The sequence below is a fragment of the Saimiri boliviensis genome, chromosome 8, assembly GCF_048565385.1.
Source record: "Saimiri boliviensis isolate mSaiBol1 chromosome 8, mSaiBol1.pri, whole genome shotgun sequence".
In the NCBI taxonomy this organism is placed as follows: domain Eukaryota; kingdom Metazoa; phylum Chordata; class Mammalia; order Primates; family Cebidae; genus Saimiri; species Saimiri boliviensis.
The window spans coordinates 85,847,967-85,870,653 of NC_133456.1; the positions used below are offsets into that span (position 1 = coordinate 85,847,967).

The 22,687-nt window shown below is 49.7% G+C and overlaps 1 protein-coding gene across 16 annotated transcripts in view; it reads left to right on the top strand.

The window, feature by feature from the left end:
* Positions 1-22,687, top strand: part of ATP2B2 (ATPase plasma membrane Ca2+ transporting 2) — a 401,304-nt gene that overhangs the window by 332,723 nt on the left and 45,894 nt on the right. For 6 of the 16 annotated variants that reach the window (XM_039478683.2, XM_039478684.2, XM_039478688.2 and 3 more), the window contains 7 exons: positions 3,216-3,341; positions 5,057-5,089; positions 6,230-6,289; positions 12,216-12,257; positions 13,107-13,265; positions 15,860-16,074; positions 19,702-19,944. In XM_039478683.2, the coding sequence (XP_039334617.1) occupies positions 3,216-3,341; positions 5,057-5,089; positions 6,230-6,289; positions 12,216-12,257; positions 13,107-13,265; positions 15,860-16,074; positions 19,702-19,944 (878 nt within the window). The remainder of the gene's footprint in view (positions 1-3,215; positions 3,342-5,056; positions 5,090-6,229; positions 6,290-12,215; positions 12,258-13,106; positions 13,266-15,859; positions 16,075-19,701; positions 19,945-22,687) is intronic. The other 10 variants (XM_039478690.2, XM_039478693.2, XM_074404790.1 and 7 more) reach the window with 3 other exon arrangements.

Sequence of the window (22,687 nt, forward strand, 5' to 3'; positions counted from 1 at the left end):
GGATCGCGGATACCCCATCTCCCCTGCCCTGGCTATTGCTGGGCTCTGGAGGACACCCTGGGGCTTTTCCAGGGCTAGGAAGGGAGTACATTCTGCCTAGCCCCCTACCTGGCATCCTCCTCCCACCTCCCTGCCTCCGGATGTGGGTATAGAGCTGCCAGCTCCTTGCTGTGATGGGAGTGATTAGATTAGAAGGTGATTTGGGGGACTGATTATCTTGGGTGGAAATTGGCCCCCTGCATCTTTTTCCATCCTGCCTTGGCTTGGGAGGTGGGGAGCAGCCTCTTGGTTGCCACCTAAGCCAGAGAACCAAAGCCTTCATTTCCAACTAACCTTTCTACTGATGTGTCTCAGACCAGAATGTGAGACCTTGTTCCCCGGGAGCAAAGTGGAAGGTAACAAAGACAACAGACTCGGGGACAGCAGAGAGTTCGAGTCCAGGCTCTGCCCCTCACCAGCAGAGTGACTCGGCAGGCCGCCCCTTCACTCTGAGCCTCAGTTTCCTCCAGTTTAGGGACTAGATGAGATCATTGAGCATGGAGGGAAGCACATGCCCTGCACACAGTAGGTGTTCTGCAGAAGTCAGCTTGGGTGGCTGTTACTGCTTTCTATGCTCTGTGAATGCAATATAGTATATTCCTTGCTCTCCTTTGAAGAGTCTCCAGTGATACCCCCCATGAGACCTCAGTTTCTCAGCATCTGTCTAATGCTGATATGTAACAACCCCTCCTTCTAGCCCCCTCACAAGCTGAGCCAGTGCCCAGGGAGACAACTGGTCAGCAAGTTATTATAATGACCAAGATCCCGTTATTGGGCCTCATCAGGGTGACAGAGCAGGGGTGCTCCAAGGTCTGCCTGTGATGAGAATTCACCAGGCCTGGGATCCTCAGCCTGGAGCCAGTGTCTGAGCTCATTCTGTTGTCCCCACTGTGCCATGCTGAGTGGGAATAAAAAGCACTGTCCTTCTGTCCTGGGAATGGCCAAAGAGCTTGCCATCAGAGAGCTGGGTTCTGCACACCCCCTGTGTGATCCTTCATGACTTGGTTTCTGCATCTGTGCATGGACAGGTTGACATTTGCCTGCCTGAAAGGGATCATGGGAGAGTGTCTGTCTCTCTGAAAGCCCTTTGAGATCCTGAGATCCTGAAGACTAAGAGGCTAGAGTGTTGCATGCACACACATACACACACACATACACATACATGCATGCACACACACACACACACACAACATTGGGATATTGCTCAGATCCTGGAAGGAAAGGGACAAGATGAGTGATGCCACTTAAAAAGTAAAAACAGATTCCTTGCTTAAGGAAAGCTCTTCAGGTCCTGACTCAGAACCCTTCAACTCTTACTTTAGATACAATCCTAATGAGTTTCCTGACATGACTTCAAATCTGAAGCAAACCAAAACACAGTGAGAGATAAATTATGCTGAAAAGAGGAAGACGTGGCACCCAGTCACAAGGGGACAGAAAGAACTCTAAGAAGCAGAAGTGAGTTCAAGAAGCAAGGCATAGCATGTCAGAGAATCACTGTCGTGGTTGTCAGGGACCCTGTGATACTGTCTAGCTAGGCCAGGGTGGAATTCTTACTCCCCTGTTTGAGAAGGTAGTGTGTCTTGCATGATAGAGAGCTTTCTAATCAGAGTAGCAAAAAATAAAAACAGGAAAAAAAAATGTGTGCCTGGAGAGCCAACCTTCCAGGATCCAAATCCCTCCAGCACCAGTCAAAGGACAAAGGACCAGCAGTATCGCATTCCCTTGCCGCTAGCACTGGGTGGGCGTAGCTGCTGTCCACTTCCCAGACTGGGTCCCAGCTGCCCTCCTGGGGCCACCTGTGCTTCCCCAGTGAGGCCATGGCTTCAGTGGGCTTTTTTTTTTCCAATTTTTACAATTATATTACTAGCAAAATACACATAACATAGAATTTACCATTTTAACCACTTTTAAGTGCACAGTTCAGTGGCATTAAACATATTCACATTGTTGTGCAACTGTCACCACCACCCATCCCCAGAACTCTTTTCATCTTCCCAAATTGAAACTCTGCGCACATTAACACTGACTTTCATCTCCCTTCCCCAGCCCCAGCACTCACCATTCTACATTCTGGAGTCATATGGAATTTATGTTCCTTTCATGGCTGGCTCATTTACTTACTGCAGGGTTCTCAAGGTTCATCCATGTTGTAGCCTGTGTTCAAGTTTCTTTCTCTTTAAGGCTGAATAATATTCTCTCGAGTGTATAGACCACATTTCTTTCCCCTCTGCAGTTTATCCTCCCTCTGAAGCCCTTGCTTGCTGTTGGACAAGTTGCTCTCTGAGCCTGCATGGTAGAAAGACTGCCAGCAGCAAGATTCTCTCATCAAACAAAAGCTGACACTGAAGCCCCAAAAATAAATAAAAATAGAGCCAATCCTGACCAAAGGCCTCCTTCACCCCCCATAGCCACCCTTCCAGCCCCCAGAAAGAATTTCAGGGCTCTTTGGAACCCAGTTTGAGAAATGTAAAGTTCTAGGAAAGAAGTTCTTAACTTTTCTTGCAGCATAGACCCCTGGGAAGTCTAGTGTCATCATGTGCCACCCTGACTCCAAATAAAACCTTGAAATACATAAAATGAAATGCATTGGATCACAAAGGAAATCAATTATATTGGCATAAGTAGAAAAAAATGTGTGGTATAGTGATGAGTGTACTTTATTAAAACTGAATAACAAGATCTAGCAAGCAATTGCATAACCACCTTATTTATAAGATAGAGATGAGCACCAACAATACTGCAATAACTGTAAAGTGATATGAAAAAAATCTAAAGAAAAAAATCTATGATTTTTGTAATGCGTATAGTGGCATCACGGACTCCAGGACACTCCTGGAGTTTGTGGTCTACGTCTGTAAGGGTGGGGAAGGAGTGGAGAGAAGGAGACAGAAGGAAGAAGTGACCCTCCAGGGCAGGTAGTAGGTGGTGGGCCTCGGGCTGTTTGGGGTACCTGAGAACTGATAGATAACAGTGTTTCAAGCCCAGCACTCTCCTGAGGTGAAAGCATCTTGAAAGGGCCCTCCACACACACAGTGTAAATCTTAACCATAGGTGGTGCCCCATGACCTCAGCAGGCAAAGACCCAGAAGCTAACTGAGACTTCATTTCTTCATTTCTTTGGGGAGAGGGCTTCAGCCATGCAATGGTAACTAGGTTTTTGTGCCCTTTCCCAGGGACCCACGTGATGGAGGGCTCAGGAAGAATGTTGGTGACTGCTGTGGGTGTGAATTCTCAGACTGGCATCATCTTTACACTGCTGGGGGCTGGTGGTGAAGAAGAAGAGAAGAAAGACAAAAAAGGTAAGCCTAATCCCCTTGCAGGCCAGGAGAGGAGCTCTTAAGGCCACATTTTTTTGTTTGTTTGTTTATTTGTTCACTCAACAAAATAGTTATTGAGTGCCTTCTATGTCCACACCCTGTGCTGACAGCCACCTCATGCATCCTTAAGGCCTGCATGGGCCAGGTAGGCTCTGTCTGTTCCATCTCCAGGGTCTTGTCCCAGTCTGTCTTGTCCAATCATGTCATGGAAGCCCCTCCTTCCCCTCTGTGCCAAGCCAAGGATGCTGACCATGTTGCTGAGTCTCCACCCTCAAGTGGTAGAAGCAGCCAGCATCAATTTGTCCCTCATCTCTCCAGTGTTGAGTAGAAATCTCCACCCAAACATATTCCTTCCAATATTGTCAACTCCACTGAGTAGAACTGAAAATCCACCCAGCACAGATTCATCTAAGACATGGGCAGAGGAGATTCTAGGAAAGGCAGCCAGATTCATGGCTTCAAATCAACTATTATGAGTTTGCTCTCCAGTGCTCCCAGACCTGCCATCTTGTCTGAGTTCTGGTTCTTCTTCCTTCTTGGAAATAAGATTCCTTATTCACTGGTCTCTCCTCAGTGTAGTAGACTAACCGCCCAGGCCAAAAATGTCTCTCAGAACAGAGGAGGGATGCTCACACAAAAAGCTCAAGTCTCATTAGGCCAGGCACGGATCCAAAGGCCCAGGTTTCTGGTCCCAGCACAACTGACTCCTTACTTGTCACCACACTTAGTCTCAGAGATAGCCCCCCTTTCACATTTTCAGCCTTTGTCTCCTTCCTCAAGCTCTAGGAGAGGAGCTGTGACATTCAGAACTTCCAGAATCCCAGAAGGTAGATGAGAGGACAGATGGCCACTCCCTGAGTTTTAAGGGTAGCCCTGCTCCCTCCAGCTCTCAGAGGCCAATCAGGTACAGAGCTTAGGTCAAGACTGAAAGTTACTTGCTCATGAAGGTGAAACCTATTTTCTAGGGGGTCCCCTAAGTTTATGTTGGCCCCTCCCAGCAGGAACAATGGAACTGAGCTATGTTCTGGGAAATTAGGAGACTAAAGTAAAGAAGTGCTGAGGCTGAAACTGAGGAAAGGGTCCTGACCAAGAGTCCCAGAGAACATAAGGTGATCATGCACATGCTGGGTTTGAATCTGTGGTCAGGATGGCTGAGCCCCTTTCCACAATGCCAGCAGTTGGGCAGATCTGAGCAGGTAGGCAGGATGCAGCAATTTGTACCCATTGTCTTCACCTCGCTGAGGCCTGGGTGAGGGGAAAATGCCCCCAGACTCTTCCATGGGCCAGATCTGTGGTTTTTAAAATGCCAGTAAGAAGACAGACCTCAGATGCCCCAGAAGCACAGTTTAGAGTCCTTCACTGAACATGCACCTGCATCCCAGTGAGATTGAGATGTCAGAAAACAGAGGATGGTGGAATGTGGAGGGGACGTGGCAGAGGAAGCCTGGGGGGACAGCCCAGCATCTCAGGCCACCTTGAGCAGCATGACCTCAGCTGGGCACCCTCTGCCCTCCCATCTCATCACCTCTGCTAGGGACATTGCTTAGAGCTCACCAGCCATGTGTCCCCATTTCAGGATGACCCTAGGTGTGTGGCCATGTGTGTACGCACATGTGTGTGTGTTTGTGTGTGTGCGCATGGGCAGATAAGGCTGTGTGCTTCTCCTTCATTAACATGTCTCAAAAATCATCACACAGGTGTGAAGAAGGGGGATGGCCTTCAGCTACCAGGTACAGTAAGACACCCTCAGGGTAGATGGGCTTTTAGAAATAGCAGCAGGCTTTGGCCACTGGGCCCTGCCCCTAGACCACCAGCACACAGCTGGAGGAGGCCACATGCCTGTGGGTGGCTCCACCCCCCAGACCCTCCTCTGCACCCTCGTATGATTCCAGTCCTGTGGGTCAAGCCAACACCCCACTCTATCCTCTTGCCCTTACAGTGCCTCATCCTACTGGCCAATGCCAAGTGGCACCACCACCATCTCCACACCACCCTCAGCCCTGCATACCAGCACACAAAGCTTGCTCACCATCACAGGACCCCCCACCCCAGTCCCTGCTCTCCCCACCAGCACCCCTGGGGAGCCCATGCCCTCACACAACAGTGTGGTACACCCAGTGGGGCCTCTTCCCTCTCCTGCCCATAGAACACTATTCCCCACCCCCAAGAAAGAGCAATAGGTGTGAATTTAGCCATCTCATATCACTTTTAATTTCTAAATTAAGAAAAATTCACTAGTGCCTTTTCTGTCTCATACAAAATGCAACATACTTGATGTCACCTTTTAAATTTGGGGGGCATCTCACATGAGGGTTCCCAAAGCAGTATCTGGAATGCCAGTTAGGGAAGGAGGCAGTGGCCTGAATCAGGGCATGAATCCAGTTAAGTCAAAGTAATTACCATTAGCAAATGTTCTGCCAGAACACCCTGGTGTATGGAGATGATGGTCATGGAGAATACTCATTATGAGTGGTCCGTGCCCACCCTGCACTGCCTGTGAATATTTTTCCACTCCTGGCCAGATTCCCTCATTTTATGGAACCCTCTCTGCCAGGGGACTCTCCTGACTGCTTGGACCAGCAGGGTCCAGACCTTAGCACAGACCAGCACCATCCCACCTAACCTTCCTGGTCATCCGCCATGCTTTATTTGAAAGACCCTCCATGTCTGAGTTTCTCCCCTTGACCTCTGCGGCATCTCTATGGAACATTTCACCCCCACCTCAAATTTGAGTTTCTTTGTTTCCAATGGAGGATGTTTTTTTTAAGAATAGAGTCATGTTACCTCCCCGCAAGTGGGTTCATGTCTTTGTTGTTGTTGCTTTTCTCCATTGTGACACTGCATTTTCCATCCCTCCCACCCCCCTGCAGCAGCAGACGGTGCGGCAGCTTCAAATGCTGCAGATAGTGCGAATGCCAGCCTAGTCAATGGTATGTCTCCCACGGCGAGCTCCTGGTCGTGGTTGGATGGGCGTCTCTCCCCCACCCCAACTCTGGGCTTTCTTTCCTTGTTCTGGACTGCACAGATCTCGGATGTGCATGGGCCGCTGGGACAGTCACCCTCTCACATGGGGCAGGCGCTTAAGACAGGAGCCACAGCCGGGGAGTCAGCTCTGCACCCTGTCAGCCTCGCAGCTGCCAAAAAGGTGCTGACTCCTGCCGGGCCCTTGACCCCCCGTGGAGCCCAGACAAGGGACAAGACTTTGGCTTCAGATTGGCTCCCAAGAAGCAGCATCCCACCCGGCGTGGCCCTTTCCTAAGCGTATTCCTGGCCCTGGCTTTGGGAAGAAGGCCTGGGGTCAGGACTTGGGCTGAAGCTGGCATCTGGGTCCCCAGCAAAGGCTCCGGCCCTCAACTCTAAAATTTCCTCGAGGCAAGGGGACCCAGGCCGAGATTCAGCTCCTTGGCCCTGTCCCGCAGCATGGCTGAGCCACCAGTAAACATTTCTTCCTCTTCTCTTTCACGGAGCCAATGGGCAGGGGGTTCGCTTGGGCTCGGGCCTGGTTCTATCCCTCGGATGTGGACTGGTGTTTCTTGCTGTTGCCTGTGCTGGAGCATTTGTCCTGGATCTCAGGGGTGGAGGGTGGGGGAGAGGGGCTGCCACTGTGTACTGGGGTCTGCATCTTAACCTTCTTATACATAGGCAGGAAGGAATTCCATTCACTTGCCCCAAAGCCTTCAGATTTCAGATTTCTATCCCCTCCTGGCTTCAGAGCAACAGACAAGGCCTCTGTTTACTCAGATGCCACCCCTCTCCCCAAATTAGGTAATATAATAATCCCCCAGACTGCTCCTGAACTGCCAAGAACCATTAGGGCTCCATCATGGAAACATGATGGGGGACTATTATGTTACCTAATGAAAACATGATGGAACCCTGATGGCTGGGAGCCCCAGAGAAGCCGAGGGCAGGGGAAAATCTTTTTCCCACCGTCTCTGCATACTAGGCACTGGGCTATGGGTTTCTCAATCATTATATCATTCACTCCTCACCACTACTGCAAAATGTAGAGACTTGTTCCCCATAGCCTCCCATCCCCTGCCCTAGACCTCTGCCCAAGCCACCTGCATTCAAAGTATCCAATGACGGAAGCACCTAGTAGGTGTCAGGGCTGAGTAAGGTACTTCTGTGAGCAGTGCCTTGCCAAGAAGGACTAATTCTGGTGTGAGTCTATTTCAGGCACAGGAGGAGGAAGAAGGACAGCTTGGGGAGTGGGAGGTGTCATGCCTCAGGGAGGGGTGGCTGAGGGTGACAAGGAGAACCCATGTGGGCAAACCCATGGCTGGAAGAGAAGGAACCCAGAGGGGGCACCCACTTTCCCCACGGCAGTGAGCCTGCTGAGCTTTGTGAACATACAGACCCCATCCAGGTTGGCCAGTCCCAGAAGAAAAGGCAGTTTCACTTCCAAATTGCAGCAGAAAACCCCAAATATCCCAAGAAAAATGGCAGGAAAGATGGGAAACTTTTATTTCTTGATCACCTACTGCATACCAGGCATGACTGAAAGCATTTCATGTTCACTGTCTCATTTAATCCTCGTGACAACCCCATAATAGGAGTTTTATTGTCCCCACTTTAAAGATGAGGACACTGAGGCTCAAGGAGACCAAGACACTAGCCTAAGGTCACAGAGCTAAAAAGTAGCAGAGCTGGGATTTGAACCCAGAACCCAGACCTGGCTGGCGCTAAAATGTGTGCTTCTCCTCCTGATCCAGGATTTCCCAGTGGAGTATGTCTTGTAAGTTTTACAAGGATGTTAAGAAGTCTTCACCCCAAGAAAAGGATTCTGTAGTCAAAAATGTTTAAGAGCCGTGGATTGAATTGGTCTCTTCCTGGTTTATAGGACCACTTAGAGCCTTGAATATGCTGGTGTGTAGTGGAGAGTTACTGAGACACAGAGTTTCCTAGGCTGATTTGACTGTAAGACCTTTCCTGGCTGAATCCTGTGGGATTGGTATGCCCTGTAATATACTCAGGGAAACAATGCTCTAAGCCATTGCTATTCAAAATGTGATCACAGGACTCACAGCCTATGTATCACCTGGGAGCTCCTTAGAAAAGCAGACTCTCAGACCCCACCCCAGACCAGCTGAAGGGGAATCTGCATTTTAACAGGCTTTCCAGACTCCAGGTGAGAGCACATCACAGTTGAAGAGGCACGAGGCAGAGCCTTGCTGATTGAGAGGGAATTAAGTGTTCTTTCCCCTCCTTCCTCTGAGCCAAATCACAATGACTTGGATATGGAGAAAAAAAAAAAATAGGGTGCCAATATTCCCTTTGACCCTGCTCTCCCAAGCCCCCAACTAAAAGATGGGTGTGGTCCATTCATCTTGGAAGCATTATGATTGCCATTATTATTTATTTTTCTTTTACACGTACTAGTGTGTCGCTCTGTAATACATGACCTGTAATCATGGTTATGATCCCATTTAATTATACATCATGAGGCTGGACACAGTGGCTCATGCCTATAATCCCAGCACTTTGAGAGGCAGAGGCGGGTGGATTGCTTGAGGTCAGGAGTTGGAGGCCAGCCTAGGCAACATGGTAAAACTCTGTCTCTACTAAAAATACAAAAAAAAAAAACAAACAAAAAAATATATCTATATATACACACACATACATACAGTAGCTGGGCATGGTAGTGAGCACCTGTAATCCCAGCTACTCAGAAGGCTAAAGCAAGAGAATCGCTTGAACCCAGGATTTGGAGGATGCAGTAAGCCAAGATCACACCACTGTACTCCAGCCTGGATAGAAGAGAGAGACTCCATTTCTATATATATATATATATATTATACATCATAGGCTGGGCACAGTGGCTCACACCTGTAATCCCAACACTTTGGGAGGCTGAAGCAGGAGAATTGCTTGAGGTTAGGAGTTTGAGACCAGCCCAGACATCATAGTGAGACCACATCTCTACAAAGAAAAAAACTGTTTAATTAGCTGGGCATAGTTAGAATACAGGCACACACCTATGTTCCCAGCAACTCAGGAAGCTGAAGTAGAAGGACCACTTGAGCCCAGGAGCTCAAGGTTGCAGTGAAGCAAGATCCTGCCACTGCACTCCAGCCTGGGCAACAATCATAATAATACATCACTACTAACTCCCAACGTTTACACAGTGCTTTTCTAGTGCCTTTCATAAACATCACCTTGGTGGCATCAGCCCATGTCACAGAGGAGAAAAGCACAGGAAAGAGAAGTGGTATTTCCCAAGTCTCCCAGCCAGTGATCTGTCTCCCTAGAGCTTGTGTATCAGGTCACGTTCCCAGCAATCCTCCTCATCCATGCACTTCACACCCAGGCCCCTTGTGATGCACAGAAAGAATAGACCCATTTGGAAAAGGTGCATCTGATTCCAGACACAGAGAAAGGCCTCTGAGACCCTGCCTGAGGGCTCCATCTTGGACCCCACCCCTAACTGTCCTGAAATACAGTTCATCTCCAGATCCCACATGGGGCCAAAGCTGGCTTTTCCACCGTAGTTTAGGGCCAGGTGAGCACCAGTGTGGCCTAGGAGAGCCCCAAATAAGTCCCTCGCTTCTGAGAAGCCAGGCCATCTGTGCCTCAGCATTCCCAGAACATCCCCCCTTCCTCCAACATACGCGTTGGTGATTATTTTTCTGACCACGTGTTCACTGTGGAAATAAAAGAGGAAATTGCTAGCTGGGCTTAATGAGTGCACATACCAGCTAGTGCATCTGATAATATGCAATGCAAATAAAAGCCCCTTTGAGCCTTCTAAAACCAGCTATTGAAGTGGCGTCCCCTGGTGCCCCTGAGCCCAGTCAGTAAAATTATTTCAGAAAATAATTGTTACTCATTCCTGCTTACTCTAAAAAGCTTTTTTCTCTTGTGTTTCGGTAGAAAGAATTTTATAACAGAGACACAGGGAGTCTTTCACTTTAAAGTCCAGGGTGGGCAACTGATCCTTTGCCATGGGGACAGCTCTGCACTTACCCTTGGACAGACAGTGCTGGGTGAGGTTCGGGGAAGCCACTTCTTCCTTCTGAGTCACCCAGAAAGTGGGCACCGTGACAGTGATGAACTAATCCTGCAGCCATGGGGTTATTCCGAGGATACTCCTAAATGCAGGCTGCCTCTGAACTTCCCTTGGCCTCAGTTTCCCCATCTAGAAAATGAGAGTGATGAAAATCCCTCCTGCCCCACCTTGCAGGGATACTGGGAAGACTGACAAGAGATGACACTTGCAAAAGCCCTTTGAAACTGCAAAAGGCTGAACCGTGCAAGTGGTTGTTATGAAGGTAACTTTGGGGCACTCTGGGAGGTGAATGTCTCATCCTGCTTTATGAAAGTGGAAGCTGATGAGGTTGGGAGATGTAGAACCAGCAGCTAGTTGGTGGCAAACTGAAGACTTCAGGAACCCTGCCCCAGCAGTGCTGCCTCAACTCCCCTCCCGTGGGCTCAGAGGTGCTGAGGGGTGTTGTTCATGGTCTCCCTGACAGCAGCTTCTAGAGAAGCAATGGCAGGACAAAAGTAAGCACGCACTTTGGGGCCAGCTCTCCATTTACCCATTGAGACCCAAGCAGGTCACCTCCCTCTCTGAGCCTCAGTTTCTCATCTGTAAATGGGTACAATACAAGCACACCCTTCATAGGTGAGGCTGTGGTGAGGATTAGATGGAATCTCGGAGCCTATGTGTGTGCCCAGCACGTGGTGGGTTGTCCTGAAATGTGAGCTGTGAGAATCAACATTGCAGCCATCATCCAACGATGGCCAGCCTTCTCAGACCCGTCCCAAGGGTGTGAGGCCTGTAGGCAAAGCAGGCAGAGCTCCAGGTGAGCGTGCAGGCCCAGTGGACAGGAGGGTGCTGACGAAGGCAAGTGTGCTGGGCAAGAGACAGAGGCCACCAGTACCCACACTGTACGCTCAGCCCACAAGCTCCTGGCCAAGGCTGGGGTGGAGGCCTCCCAGGCAACTCTGATGAGTGGGAGGGGCAGATGCAGCACCAGGCCCTGGTATGGGATAGGGATGCACACCGACACTACTTATCCTGCTACTGTAGTCTGAGCCATACCCCTACCAAGGGGCCAGCAGTTTCCTTGGGAACTAGGGCACTTCACCAACACCCCAGCCACACTTGGGGTCCCTCATATACCACCATGGGGGCCCCTGCTCACTCTTTGTTCTGGTCACTCTCAGAGGTGTTGGGCAAGGGGTCATCCCTGGGTGGCTTCACACTCTTCAGGAGGAGAAAGAGAAAGAATTGCCCCTCTTGAAGCCCAAAACTAAGGAACACATTGACCTCAGTGCCTTGTCCAAACTCCTCTCCATTCTAGAAACTCTCTCTCTATCTCTGTCTCTCTCTCTTTCTCTCTCTCTCTTTCTCTCTCTCTCTCTCTCTTCCTGCCTCTCTCTCTCTCTTTTGCCTGTTCTCTTTTATGGGAAAATGAAAAGAATATAACTAAACAAGTTTCCCTTTGCCTTCTCTCAACCCAGAAAACACCAGATCAGTTGCAAAAGGCTTGGTGTGGGGGCCTGAGGGCTTCTCTGCTGCCTCCTCCAGCAGACTCTTGTCCCCTGCATCCTCTAATACTGCCCTTTGACCTGCAATACGTTCAGGGCCAAAAGTATTCCAACAGGAACCTCCCTCCTGAGCCCCCTAGAGAATCTGGAGTTGCCCAGCTGGCAGGCCCCACAGCTAAGGTGGTGGCCAGGCCTGCCCCTGCTGCAGGAGCCTCCCCAGCCTGCATCCCCACACAGAGGGATGCAGTCAGCACGGCCCTCCCTCCATCTGTGACATTAATGTCCGTGGCCTGTTGCGTCTTCATGATGACCGACTGTGTGTTGTCTGTTCTCTGTTGTCTGTTAAAATTTTTTGTCGTGTAGGTAAAATGCAGGATGGCAATGTGGACGCCAGCCAGAGCAAAGGTAACCCTTTCGTATTAACCGGCGTTTGTGTTCCCTGAGGCCCCTCCCCACTGGCTCTGAGAGTCACATCAGAGACAGAGACTGGTGGGGGCCAGAGGCAGACACATCCACCCCTGCAGGTGTCTGACGACCTTGGGGGTGTAGCTGTGATTCACACGGTGCCAAGCCAAATAAAGAGGTGTCCACCAGTGAGGAGGGGGCCACCCATGGGCCAGCATCTGCCCAGCCTTTGAACTCTGCCGCCCATTCAGCTGAAGACTTTGAGATCCTTAGAGGTTGAGAGGTAGAGAGTTTGGCTCAGTCTCTGTCCAAAAGGGTCACGGGCCCTCCAGTCCATCCTGCATGGAAGAGGCCACACCAACTGGGATGGCGACTTGGCTCCCATGGCCGCCCTCTTTTACCTTTTCAGTCCCTCCTGTCTGGTGGCTACTTAATATCCCACAACAGTTCCCAAAGGCCAGCTGGGTAGAGCCCAAGCCTGTCTGTCTTGTCTGAATGTGGGAAAGGACAAGGGACCACCTAGGGTAGGACCCACAGGCTTGTTCAGACTGAGAGGGGGGTTCTAGGGTAACAGCATCAGTCCCTGCTATATCCCGGATGCCAGGTCCGAGGCAGTGAGTGCCACTAGGATCCATAGCTCCAGCTGGAAGAGGCAGGCCCCCCATCATAGGACTTCTGCGCCAGCCATGCGGGGCTCAGGCCGGGCAGTCAGCACCTCCCCTGGGCAGGCATGGGTGGGTGCCACTGTCCCCACCCTGTGGGCTGACCTGTGTGTGTGTGTGTGTGTGTGTGTGTGTGTGTGTGTGTGTGTATCTGTGTGTGTACACGTGCATGCTCTGCCCCCTGCAGCCAAACAGCAGGACGGGGCAGCCGCCATGGAGATGCAGCCCCTCAAGAGTGCTGAGGGCGGCGACGCCGACGACAGGAAGAAGGCCAGCATGCACAAGAAGGAGAAGTCCGTGCTGCAGGGCAAGCTCACCAAGCTGGCTGTGCAAATCGGGAAGGCGGGTGAGTGCAGTGGGTGGGAGGCAGGGCACAGGGCTCACAGGAGGACCCCAGGCAGAGCCCTGCCCCAAGCTGGGCCTGTTACCTCATCTGCAAAGTGAGGGGCTTGAATGAGTGCCTGAAGCCCACCCGGAAGTCCACAGTGAGTCCTGTGTACAGTAGGCCCTCTATTAGCACTCAGTGACATAGAAGTGACGCTTAAAGCCCAGGCTCTGGTGGCAGATGGCCTGCATTCTTGTCCGGCAATGGCTGTGAAAACTTGGGAAAGTAACTTCTGCTAGCTCTGAGCCTCCATATCCTCACCTGTAAAATGAGGACAATAGTTGTCCCCACTTCACAGATAGCTGCGGGAGTTAAAGGAGGCGCTGCATACAAAGCCTTAGCACTTGGCAGGTGCGGTGGCTAGAGAGGGGGCAGGGCCTGGAGTTCTAAGCAGCACAGACTTTATCCTGAGGACAGTGGGAGCCATGGAAGAGACTTGAGCAGAAGCGGGCAGGAATGGGTTTGGGCCTTATCATGACCACCCTGGCCACAGTGCAGAGGAAAAACTAAAGAGGTTGAGGAACAGCGCCAGGAGCCCAGGGAGAAGCCCATGGTCTGAGCCCCAGCACAATAAATGGGGCATCCCAGCTAAAGTGGTAACTGCAGGTGACGGCTGGCGACAGCCCCTCTGGCCCAGCTGCAAAGTGAGCCCCTGACACTCTGGCACAGCCCAGGCTTCCCTCCCAGGTAAGGAGGTAGCAAACGCCAAGGCCTTCCCACCTGGCTGCTCGATCCTTTGTGGCTGTCTCCCTAGCTCTAATTATAGACACCACGGCATGGGGAAGGGAAGCAGATTACAGGCTTGACTGTCTATATTTAAACTTGGGGGACTGGTGACAGCTCCCGGCTGCTAGAAACTTGGCTTCCCGCCCCTGCCACTGTCAGACAGGGTTGGAGCCGGCTCTGAGGCTCCACAGCTGGAGGTGGGGGTGGAGAGCTATGGGCCCAGGGATTTCCTCTATCCTCCATCCCGCCATCGCCACCATCACAGGCAGAATATTCCATGGAAACATGGCACTGACAGGGCAGGGAACTAAGCGATGAGAACAACCCCGTGGCCTTCAAAGTCCTCACTCCCCTCCTTCTTGCACCTTGGCCCTGCCAAGAATGGAGTTCACAGTCAAGCACTCCTGGGTTCACAGCCCATCTCTGCCTCTCTCTTGGGCTGAATTCCCTGAGCTGGGTAGGCAGGGGATCTACTGATGGGGTGCTCTCCGGTGGGACCTACAGGAGGCACAGGTCCAGGCCAGGGGTGAAGCCAAAGACAGCTAAGATTTCCAGAGAGCTCCTGGCCTCTCCCAATCCCATGGGAGCTCTGGAGCAGCCCAAATCCATCCCTGCCCTACTCTGCTCAAACCTCCTCCATGGCTCACACTGTCCTCAGGATAAAATCCATGCCACCCAGAACTCTAGGATCTGTCCTACGTCGAAGCAGATGGTTGAGCTTTGGTACCCCCATGTCAGCCACTGGATGGTGGCCATCAGGTTGGGATGAGAGTGCATTCCCAGGCACTTCCCAACAAGGGGACTCCAGTCACCTTAGCAGGCTCCTCCTCTGTCAGAGGCTGCAGGTGTGAGCAGTCTCCGAAGCACATGCAGTAGCACCTGTAGCAGATGGGGGATGGCCATGCGTGATGGTGCTAGTGGTCTCCGTGCCCATGCCTGAGGGGTTGCCATACCCCAGGGTGTCAGGACAGGTCCCCAACTACGTTCCTACAGTTACAGCATCTCTCTCACCTGTGACTGCAAGTCACCTCCCCTCTCTGAGACTCAGTTTCCCCATTCAAAAAAGCCACCTGCTATTTCCTCTACCTAGAATGTTCTTCCCCTAGGTCACCATGCAAAGGTGTCTGTTCAAATGTCACCTCCTCCAAGAAGCCTTCCCTGACCACCCTAGCTAAAGTAACACTCCCTACCCCCGACCATGTCACTTTCTATCACATCATCCTGGCCTTTTTCTTCATAGTGTGTAGCCATATCTGAAATTGGCTTGTTCATGTATTTGTTTATTTTGTTTGTTTGTTTTTTGTCTTCCTCCTCCTCTAGAGTGTCAGCTCCTCAAGGGCTAGAACTCTTGTCTTCTTTGCTGCTAGGTTCCTAGTTCCCAAACTAGGATCTAAGATGTGCCTGGCGTTTCATAGGTGCTCAGAAGGTGTTTGTCGAGTAAATAAATAAATAAACAATACCAACTTCACATCATTATTGTGTGAAAGCTCTATGCAAACCGTTCCTCGTTTATTCACACAGTCACTCGGCACACATCTCTTGAGCACCTACTGTGTGTTGCGCACCGTGCTGGGCACTTTGCATGCATTATCACATTTGAGCCTTACAAAATCCCGGGGAGGAAATACGCCTCCTCGTTGTACAGAGCAGGAGACCAAGGCTCAGTGAGGATCAAGGTCTCAAGAACTTGCCACAGGTCACAAAGCAAGGAGTGCCAGAGCTGGGAGGTGAGCTGGGGTCAACCTGACCTTTCAGCCAAAGGTTTAGTCCACACCACGCATGGCCCCCACTTCTGGGAACCCCCCGAGCATGTGTCCCTCACATTGCAGGCTTGGTGATGTCGGCCATCACAGTGATCATCCTGGTGCTCTACTTCACCGTGGACACCTTCGTGGTCAACAAGAAGCCGTGGCTGCCTGAGTGCACACCCGTCTACGTGCAGTACTTTGTCAAGTTCTTCATCATTGGTGTGACAGTGCTGGTGGTCGCCGTGCCCGAGGGGCTCCCTCTGGCCGTCACCATCTCACTGGCCTACTCGGTGAAGGTAAGAGGGAAGGAGAGCAGGACCAGCCAGCTGATACAGCTGCAGCTGGGGGCCTGGGCGGGACTGTTGGGGCCAGTGCTGGGGTTGGGAGGTGAACGAAGAAGCCCACAGACCCAATGGGAGCTCAGAAAAAGAATGTATGCAGGACCCCAAAACTCTGACGCTTTTGTAGAGTCCAGGGGCCTGTGGCAAACCAGAGAGCCATACCCTGGCTGAAGAGGCAGCCATTACTCAGCCCAGTCACACCCCGCCTGGCAAGGGTGCAGGCCCAGCACTGCCACATTGTCACCTTTTTCCAAAAGAAGCCAGAAATCTGGATGTCGTGTAAACTCTCACGATTTTTACACATCGATAATCAAAGCAATTTTTTTTGAAGTAATAAAGACATCACCATGCAAGCCAAAACTCATCCTTACTCCGCCAAATTTATGCAGAAGTCTGGCGGTCTCAGTCATAGACCTGTCAGGTAACCGTAGTGCTTGTAAAACTAATCTCAGAGGTGGCTCCCTAAAGTGGGAGGGGTAAGCCGAACACAAAAAGGAAGTCTGATTTCATGGAAGCCTCTTCCCCTCGGGAAAGAGGCTAAAAGTATAAGAAATTTTAAAGCAGTTAAATGAAGACCTGGGGCCATGAATGTTTTCTGTGGAAGCTTGGTCTGGGACCCTTCTAAGCGCCCCCCTGATGGCAGAGCCGCACCTCTATGTGCACCCAGGCCATGGCCGTCTGCAGAGCCCAGTCACTGCGAGTCTGACCCTACTTGGGTCACCCCCAGGTTCTCACACCCGGGTCTCATTTTCTTCCCTTTGCCCCATGTTTTCTCCACCTAGAAGGGCCGAGCTTAGGGCTCCTGTTTCCCAGCACTCCATGCCGGAATGTCCCTGCGAGGGTGGAGGCGTGGCCATGTTTATAAACAAGGTATTCACTCTGAGAAATTGGCAAAGCCTCGGGAGGGCATGAGCGTCAGTTTCCAAGCTGGAATTTGGGCTGGGCTCTCCGATGTAATTTCATACAGAAAGAGATCTCCAGACAGGTGCCAGAAAGTGGCAGTTCTGTGTAACGAATACGGCCCTTATCTTCTTCCTGTTTTAGGGTTCTTGAAGAAACTCCATCCCCACAAACCAAAGCCCAAACAAGTCACAACAAGAGGCAACTTTGGGACCCGGGGCCAGCAGAGGGTGACTGTTAACACACCCATGAGTAGGGGGCCTGGTCCACAGTCACTTCACTGAGCCCAGGGATGTCCTTGAAAGTTGTACAGAGCTGGTTTGGGAGAATCATAAACAGATGCTTTTAGGCCTCTGTGCCTTCTGCAGTTCATATCTCTGGCACCCAGTACCTTCGCTCATCTTAGATAGTGTTACCTGTACAGTCACTTGATAAACTTAGGAGAGCACCCCAACACAGGAGAGGCAGACTGTGCCCTCTCTGAGCCTGGACCTGGGAGCCACCATCAAGAGCACAGAGATGACTCACCACTTAGATCAACACTGCCCAAAAAGAGACAGAATGTGAGCCACCTGTGCAATTTTAAGTTTCCTAGTAGCAGCCAGGCGTGGTGACTCATGCCTGTAATCCCCAGCACTTTCAGAGGCCAAGGCAGGAGGATCGCTTGAGCCCAGAAGTTCAAGATCAGCTTGGGCTACATAATAAGATCTCATCTCTATACAATAAAATAATTTTTTAAAAAAGAAGAAAAAATTCCTAGTAGCTACATTTTTTTAAAAAAGTGAAAAACCCTTTGGGAGGCCGAGGAGGGTGGATCACGAGGTCAAGAGATCAAGACCATCCTGGTCAACATGGTGAAACCCCATCTCTACTAAAAAATACAAAAAATTAGCTGGGCGTAGTGGCGCGTGCCTGTAATCCCAGCTACTCAGGAGGCTGAGGCAGGAGAATTGCCTGAACCCAGGAGGCGGAGGTTGCGGTGAGCCGAGATCGTGCCATTGCACTCCAGCCTGGGTAACAAGAGCGAAACTCCGTATCAACAAAAAAAAAAAAAAAAAAAAAAAAAAAAAAAAAAAGTGAAAAACCAGTGAAGTTAATTTTAATAATATAATTTACCCAATATGTCAAAATTATCAATCCAACATATGATCAATAGAAAAATTATTGAAGAACTACTTTTACATTTCTTTTTTCCTAATATCTTCTAAATCTGATGTGTATTTTATACTTACAGCACATTTCACTTCAGACTAGCAACCGTTCAAGTTCTCAGTAGCCTATGCATGTAGTCACAATACATACGACTACCATATTGGACAGTACAGACTTAGAGATTCTTGAGCCCAACAGACAAACCCTCTTCAGAGAGTGCAGGTGGACTGAGGCCCGACTGAAAGGTCCAGGCTGTGAGGTTAAACGGAGGTAGGTTCAAATCCCAGCTTTAAATCCCTCCAGGTGCGTGACCCTGGTTAGGTCACTTTGCCTAGATTTCTTCAGTTGCCAAAATGGATTACCAGAATCTTCTCCGTTCCACAGAATTCTTAAAACATCAGGCAAGTAATTCACAGCAGGACTTTGCAAACTGTAACATGGGTTGCAAATTCCAGTTGCTGTTGATCTGTCAACATGCATTCATTATTACTGTTATCATAAGTTACAGTAGGAGAAACTGCAAGAGAGTAATCCTACTAATACTCATTTTTAGTAACATAAAGCTCTATTAAAATTATTCTAACTCTACTTCTTTTTTACCCTGGTTATAAAGAGTTATAATGAGGAGCAAAAATAAAGGAAATATAACTCCTAGGCACAGCCTAGAACTCTGATTCAGCTGCTACATGAGCGTTTTCCTGATAATTCCTTCATTTGCTTGAGAACCTAGAAGAAGCTGTGAGTGTGGAGTTGGGCCAGAGAGAAAAGAAGGCAGATAGAAGAAAATATTATGTATAGGAATATTCTGTTTTTGTTATAAATGTCAAAAGAAAGGATGTTGATATACAAGATGTACCTAGTTCTGCGTGGTAGCTTATAGTCAAAATGTTTTCTTTTTCCCTTTTGTGTGTGTATATATATATATATATTTTAAAGAAATGTGCAGTTTTTATTACGCAAGTGATAATATATGTTAGTCATAGAAAAGACAATAAAAATCTGTAATTCTACCACCTAGTGATAATGACATTAATACTTTGATATTTTCCTGTATCCCAATTTATTTACTTTTGGTAAAATTAAAATGACAGTGAAAACCAGGCACCAGTGAAAGAGGATATGTTCAAAAAAACCCATGACCAAATAAGGAACAGAAACTTATGTTAGTCTATAAGAAAAAAACATTTAAAGTCCTCAGAGAGGAACCTATCTTGTTTATCTGCCCCACTCCACCCCCCTCTTTTTCCCATAAAGAATATAGATTACCTCTATAATCCAAACTAGTGAACTCAATTAACTGACTCTTCTAAATGGTTCAGATACTAAAGGAGAAAGAAAAGGGCCACACACACAAAAGAAGCCCAGGTGTAGGAGGGCGCAACAGCCAAGGTGCTTTGCAAGTGCGGGAGCAAAGGGGCAGGCCATGGGGGCTCTGCCTTATTGACTGCGTGTTTACCCAGTGCCTCCAGGCACCCCATGCTCCCCCGCCCCTCTCCTCACTGTTGCCCTCTCACCTGCCCCTTCTCCCAGAAAATGATGAAGGACAACAACCTGGTACGCCACTTGGATGCCTGTGAGACCATGGGCAATGCCACAGCCATCTGCTCAGACAAGACAGGCACGCTGACCACCAATCGCATGACAGTGGTACAAGCCTATGTCGGCGACGTCCACTATAAGGAGATCCCCGACCCCAGCTCCATCAACACCAAGACCATGGAGCTGCTGGTCAATGCCATCGCCATCAACAGCGCCTACACCACCAAGATTCTGGTAAGTAACATCCACCACCAAAGGGAGCAACATCCATGGGATGGTACAGAGGTACTGGGCAGGTTGAGCAATGTGATTCACAGTCTCGAATCCTACTAATATATTTTGGTATGGTCAGATAGTAAGCAACATTTTTCTCTTTGACTTAATGTGCTATTAATATTGCTATAATGTTTGTGTGACAAACCTTTATTGTTAATTATGGTTTTTAAATCCTGTCATTGAACCCCGACTTCTCCTGCCCACACACACACAAACTTTCTGTTAGTGTGCTTTCCAAAACTTAGTGGGATGAAACAAACCTGTGTATTTAGCTTAAAGTCCTGTGAGTTAGCAGTTCATGCTGGGCTCGGCTAGATGGTTCTTCCGGTCTCAGCCCAGGATTTTTTCTGCATCTGCAGGAGTTCAAGTGGACAGTTCTGCTGATCTTGGCAGGTCTGTAGGCTGATCTAGCATGGCCTCAGCTGGGCTGGCTCATTCCTGCCCTGTGTGGTCTCACCTCCTCCAGCAGGCCAGCCTGGGCTTGTTCACATGGTAACAACAGGCCTCTAGGAGAGAGTAGAAGTGTGCAAGATCTCTTGAGGCCTGGGCTCTGAACTGCCACGTTGTCACTTTTTGCTACATTCTCTTGGCCAATGTAAGTCAGGAGTCCAGCCCAGATTCAGAGTGGGATAATTTGCTTCACCTCTGGATGAGAGGTGCTGTAAACAACATGGATTCAAAAAGGAGAATAACTGTGGCCATTTTCACAGTCTACCACTGATGATGATGTTGTTAGTAATAGTAGTAATACAATTCATTTTGATAAGAAAAACTCTCAACTTACTGTCTCAGCTAAGCTGCCTCGAATCACCATGCTGTAAACCCTATCTTGTTTAGAAGCAGAGGTTGCTCCTTTGTAATTAACCAGCACTGGTTGAAGAGAAACCAGAAGTTCATCCATCCAGATGTCCATCAGCTCCCAGATGTGGGTTGTTTCTGCCTTATGAGCATCTGGGTGATCGGATAAGGTTTTTTGTTTACCCTCCCTATGTGCTGAGTGCTGACCTCCTCCTTCTGCCCCTGAGCCAGCTGCAACCTTCGAGATCAGGTTGGGTTTGTGGGAGCTGCTAGCAGCTTTATTGAAAGGGGGAAGAGAGCGTGAGTCAGCAGCAAAGAGCCAAGGGCTTGTAGGGGAAGGAGGAAGAGGCAGCCGCTCCTGTACCCTCTGCTGCAGCTGAGCAGCCACCTGCATCACCCTGGAGCAGCAGGCTAAAGGAGGCAGAACTGACAAAGGGGAAAGTAGGTCAGAGGACACGTGCAGATGTTGATAGAGAACCCTGGGGGTGATCCCAGAAATGACAACATGTTTGTCTTCTTTCCCCAACCTACCCAACTTGGGAATCAAGGGAGATCAACGATGCTTTATCCTGCTCCCCAGGCCTTCCTAAAATAACTGGGATGCTGATAATGATCTCCCCATACAGACGTGGCAGAGAGGGGAACAGGGCAATTCCCAGAATGGGCTTCCAGCAATAGGGGCAGTCACGTGGGCACAGCTCTGTGGGGGGACTTGGATTGAAATTCGTGTAATGCAATTACAGGCAAAAAGAGTCCTTGGGATCTGCCAGGAAGGCTGAGGAAACCTCTCCACAGTGATGAGTCTCAATTAAGCAGTGCTTTTTAGCACTGGCGTCAAAGCTGAAATGTCATTTCCGGATGTTGGTGGATTGAGTCTGTCCAGGTGGCGTAAAGGACAGTGGTCAGTCAGGCCATCTGAGGAGAAGGTGCAGCTGCTGAGGCTGGAGAGGGGTCAGGGATCTGGGAACTGGGGTCCTTGGTTTGTAATCCAAGGCAGGTTCCTTACCTCTCAGGCACTAGAGTCCCCTCTGTGCCTAGAACCCCGGCATCATAGGATACCTGTGCCTGTCTGTCTGGGTCTGTCTTGTACGTTCCCTGGCACATGTCCCCTGGCCACATAATTCTCTTTGCTGGGAGCTGACAGCTATCTATGTGGGAAGGACAGCAGAGCCTCTGTGTAACCGGGTAGTGGTTAAAACTTGGACTCTGGAGCCAGACTGCCTTCGTTCAAATCCCTCAACAGCTATATGAATATAAACAAATTATTCAACCTCTCAATGCCTCGGTTTCCTAAGGGAAGGGGAGAATCTTTGATCGTTGTGAGGATGAAGTGAGTAATTAATGGAAAGTGCTTAGCACATAGAACTCAATATGACTAGTATTGTAGTTACTCAGCAATAAAAATCACCCATGAAAGGGGATTCCAATTGTAGCAATACAGACGCTAACAAATAAATAGACAGCAGAGATATCAGGTCTAGAGAGGGAAAGGATATTGCCCAAAACCGTTTAGCCAGTTATTGGCAAAGCCGACCCATGGGTACCCTAAAGCCAGCTGTTGGAGTCAGATGTCCAGACTAGGTTCCTGGTCATAGAAACCAACCCTGCGGCACCTCTAGCCTACAGTCTGCTTGGGAAGAAAGGTCTGGGGTCACCAGAGGGTGAGATTCACAGCCAGGGCCTGCCAGCTATATGAGGCAAAAGGCCTCCCAGGGGGTGCCCTTTTTAGGCTCAGGCAAAGACTAAGAGCCTGGAGCTGCTCAGCTCAGGGCAGACATTCAGCCACCCTCCAAACCAGAATAGGAAATCTGGATCGCAGGACATTTGAAACCATACAAGAGGAGACAGGGCAGGAAGGACATGCAATGTCCACCAGCTTCACTACCCATCAGCTTTAACTGGG